The sequence below is a fragment of the Austrofundulus limnaeus genome, unplaced genomic scaffold (assembly GCF_001266775.1).
Source record: "Austrofundulus limnaeus strain Quisiro unplaced genomic scaffold, Austrofundulus_limnaeus-1.0 Scaffold472, whole genome shotgun sequence".
Taxonomy (NCBI): Eukaryota; Metazoa; Chordata; class Actinopteri; order Cyprinodontiformes; family Rivulidae; genus Austrofundulus; species Austrofundulus limnaeus.
In genome coordinates, this window is record NW_013952874.1 from 164,882 (window position 1) to 168,129 (window position 3,248).

The following is a 3,248-nucleotide window of genomic DNA, read 5'->3' on the forward strand; positions in this document are numbered from 1 at the left end:
ACCCCCCACGCGCGCGTGACAAACACGGACCGCCCTGCGCGTGTATCCAAAGCTTTTGCTGTCCCGCTGTTCTTATCGGGGAGGGGTCTGTGTGGGTCAGGGTCGTCTGAGGAGGAAGCAGATGAAGGGAGTTGCGCACGGGAACTTTTATTTAAGTCTGATTCTGAAGGTAAATTAAATATCTGACAGTGATCATTACACAGTGTGGCTCTAATTCCTCACTTCACCATCTGTGTCGCAGCTTCACGTCTCTAAAATGAGCGTACGCATGTGTCAGAGCTGGCGTGAGGCACCGCACATTTTCACGTCAAGTTTGGATTTTATAAATCATAACCTTGGCGTAAAAAGTGGCGTACGCAAGTTTCTGGGCTCAAATTGTGCGTACACCAGTTTTATAAATCCGACCCCTGGTCCTTTGAAGTGAGCCTGACTCCCAGCTTTTGCGAGGTAGTCAGCTATCTCGTTACCATAGATGCCAGTATGTCCTGGTACCCTTTTAACAGTAACACTGTTATCTCTCCCCAGTTGGTTGACTGCTTCGGCACACTCCCAGGCCAGTAATGACGTAAAGTGTGGCCCTCGGAGAGCTCTAATAGCAACTTGGCCATCTGTTAGGATGAATATTTCCTTCTGTGTACACTGAAGGTCTTTGAGAGATGCCACACACTGGTGGATTGCATATATCTCAGCTTGAGATACAGTTGCAAAACAACCTAGTGGGTATTTATGCTCTCTCTCACTATGGTTGTGCAGAATCAGCACCCCTGCACCTACTGGCCCCATTATAAAAAGGGATCCGTCTGTAAAACAGTAGAAATGATTGGGAGACATGTCTGTCAGAGAGGTTAATCCAGACAGACCTATCTTCTATATCTGTCTTAAAACTTGGCTCAAAATTGTATTTTTTGACCATTCTGTCTCCGGGTTCTGCAGTTACTGGAAAAGCAGCAACTTGCCCAGTCCCAGATTCTTGTGTGCTGTGAGTCAGATAGGTTTTTCCACCTACCAGACTGGCATAGCCTGTACTGGATGTAGCCTCCCCTAAGATATGTAAATCTAGTGGAGCCAGGTCCAGTAGGACTTCCATGGCTGCCGTGGGTGTTGTTCTGATGGAACCTGTGATGCTCAGGCAGGCCATTCGTTGCACATGGGTGAGCATCACTCTTGCCACCCCAGCTGGAACTTGAACCCACCACACTAAATCAGCATAGCTTAGCATGGGGCGGACTATGGCTATGTGGGGCAAGAAATTCCACGATAATCAGAACACACTCTCTATTTCCCCTTTTTTAAAAATGGAACCCCCTGTCCTATCTTTTAAAGAAATTAAAACAATTTAATTAAATTTAACTGAGAAAAATTCTTAACATTATGGTTTCTTTATAATTCTACACCCCACTGAAGCACTGAGCTTAAGCTGGTAACTCTTGACCAACATGACCATTATAAATCATTGACAGATATTAGATGATTAAAAAGAATATTTCTTTTTCAGTCTATACATTTGGACCAAAAACAAGAGCAGTTATCATCAAACATAGCCTCCAGTGCAGTTGGAGTAAAAACCTTATTTAAGCACCAACCTGGGCAGCTGTAGTCAGTACAGTTCCACACTCCACCCACACATGTGCTGAAACAGAAAGCAGAGACAGGATCAGGTGGTTCTGGGAACATGAAAGGCTGAGCTAATAGCAGCATTACTGACAGAAACTGAACACACTGAGTCCAGGTGGTCAGATCTGAGGAGATTAAAGGAAAATACAGTATCTCATTTCAGATGCAATGGTAAAATGTAGCTCAATATGATCTCACAGGTGTCTGTGAGGCAAAGGGAGGGTTTAAGAATCAAAGTGGTTTGTAAAACGAAAAAAAAAGCAGAAAAAATACCAGATTGAGAGGTAGGTAGGCAGGCATACAGGCAGGTAGGTAGGTCTGTAGGCAAGCTCTTGTGCAAGATGTGTTGAGTCTGACTCTCAGTTATTAACACACCAAACATTAGCTCAGTATCTGTAAACTGTAGTATAGCTACTTTAAAGTTGTAGCTATTTTTGTGTTGGCTAATGTCAATTAGCCAATTAGCTAGAGCAGCTGTCTAGAACTGGGGTGACTCAAAAAGGTATGAATGTAAACCCAAAGTTTTCTCTATCTCAGCTACTAACACACAAAAGTTTAGCCTTTTCACCTTCAGAAGTGGGTGATAATAAAATAAAACTAAAAACTCGGTATGTTTCAGCTTACTTTATTAAATCGTTTGTAAATCAAGTAAATCGGGTAAAAAAAAATGCAAATTCAATGTAGCCATTTTTTTCTGTCTACCAAGACTATAAAAGTCTAAAAATCTAAGCGGTTTAAAGATGCAGAATGGATGTGAAGGCAGAGGAGATGAAAGAGAGAGGAGTTAATAATAACTCACCAGTTGTTGCATTCCTCCTGCAACGTTTGTCCAGAGGGATAAAACATGCCGTGGTACTCACAGGGACAGTCAGCAGGCGCCACGCAACTTCCATCCTCGTAAATAAGACCTGGAGACAGGCGCAGAAACATCGTTTCGGATTTTAACCTCTCAAAAAAAAAAAAAACACTGTTACAAAATTTTAAAAAGTTACTTTTTTACCCTGTCCAACACTAATTCTTTGATTTAATGGGATGGGTTTGTCAGCCAGCAATCCAAGATAAAACTGCCACAGTGTGACCTGTATGAAGCCTAGGTGGTAAGACTGAAGCCACGTGGATCTATTTGACCCAAAACTGGTTCCAGAATGATTTTCATGTATTCAGCCAAAATACAGTCTTTTGAAAATCATGACGTCACATCCCACCGACAAAATGGGTTTAAAAAACACAAACAACTCCCTGAGCAGTGTCCAAACATTCACTTTTATATTTAGTGCTGGGCTCCCCCTGCAGTGCCACTGCACCGGAACCTCTGGTTTAAAAGAAACAAGTGATGGTGTAGGACCGCACCAGCAGGACAGTAGCATCCATCCAGGCAGGCCAGCTTGCTGTCGATGCATGTTCGCTCCAGGCTGCAGGACTCTGGGCAGCAGCTGATACACTCCCTGTATTGCAGTCCCAGAGGACACTGCTTCCCTGCTCACAAAAAGTAAGACAACTTTCAGTTCTGACTGAAAAGACTGATGTCAGGACCTCAGTGCCTACAGTGGTTTGCAAAAGTATTCATACCCCTTGAACTTTTCCATATTTTGTCACATTACAACCACAAACATAAATATATTTCACTGGAATTT

General features: G+C 43.0%; 1 protein-coding gene across 1 annotated transcript in view; it reads right to left on the minus strand.

Annotated features, from left to right (window-relative positions):
• Nucleotides 1-3,248, minus strand: part of otog (otogelin) — a 95,507-nt gene that overhangs the window by 76,427 nt on the left and 15,832 nt on the right. The window contains exons 10-12 of the mRNA XM_014025379.1: nt 2,965-3,090; nt 2,414-2,522; nt 1,584-1,630 (exon numbers count right to left, since the gene is read on the minus strand). Of these exons, the coding sequence (XP_013880833.1) occupies nt 1,584-1,630; nt 2,414-2,522; nt 2,965-3,090 (282 nt within the window). The remainder of the gene's footprint in view (nt 1-1,583; nt 1,631-2,413; nt 2,523-2,964; nt 3,091-3,248) is intronic.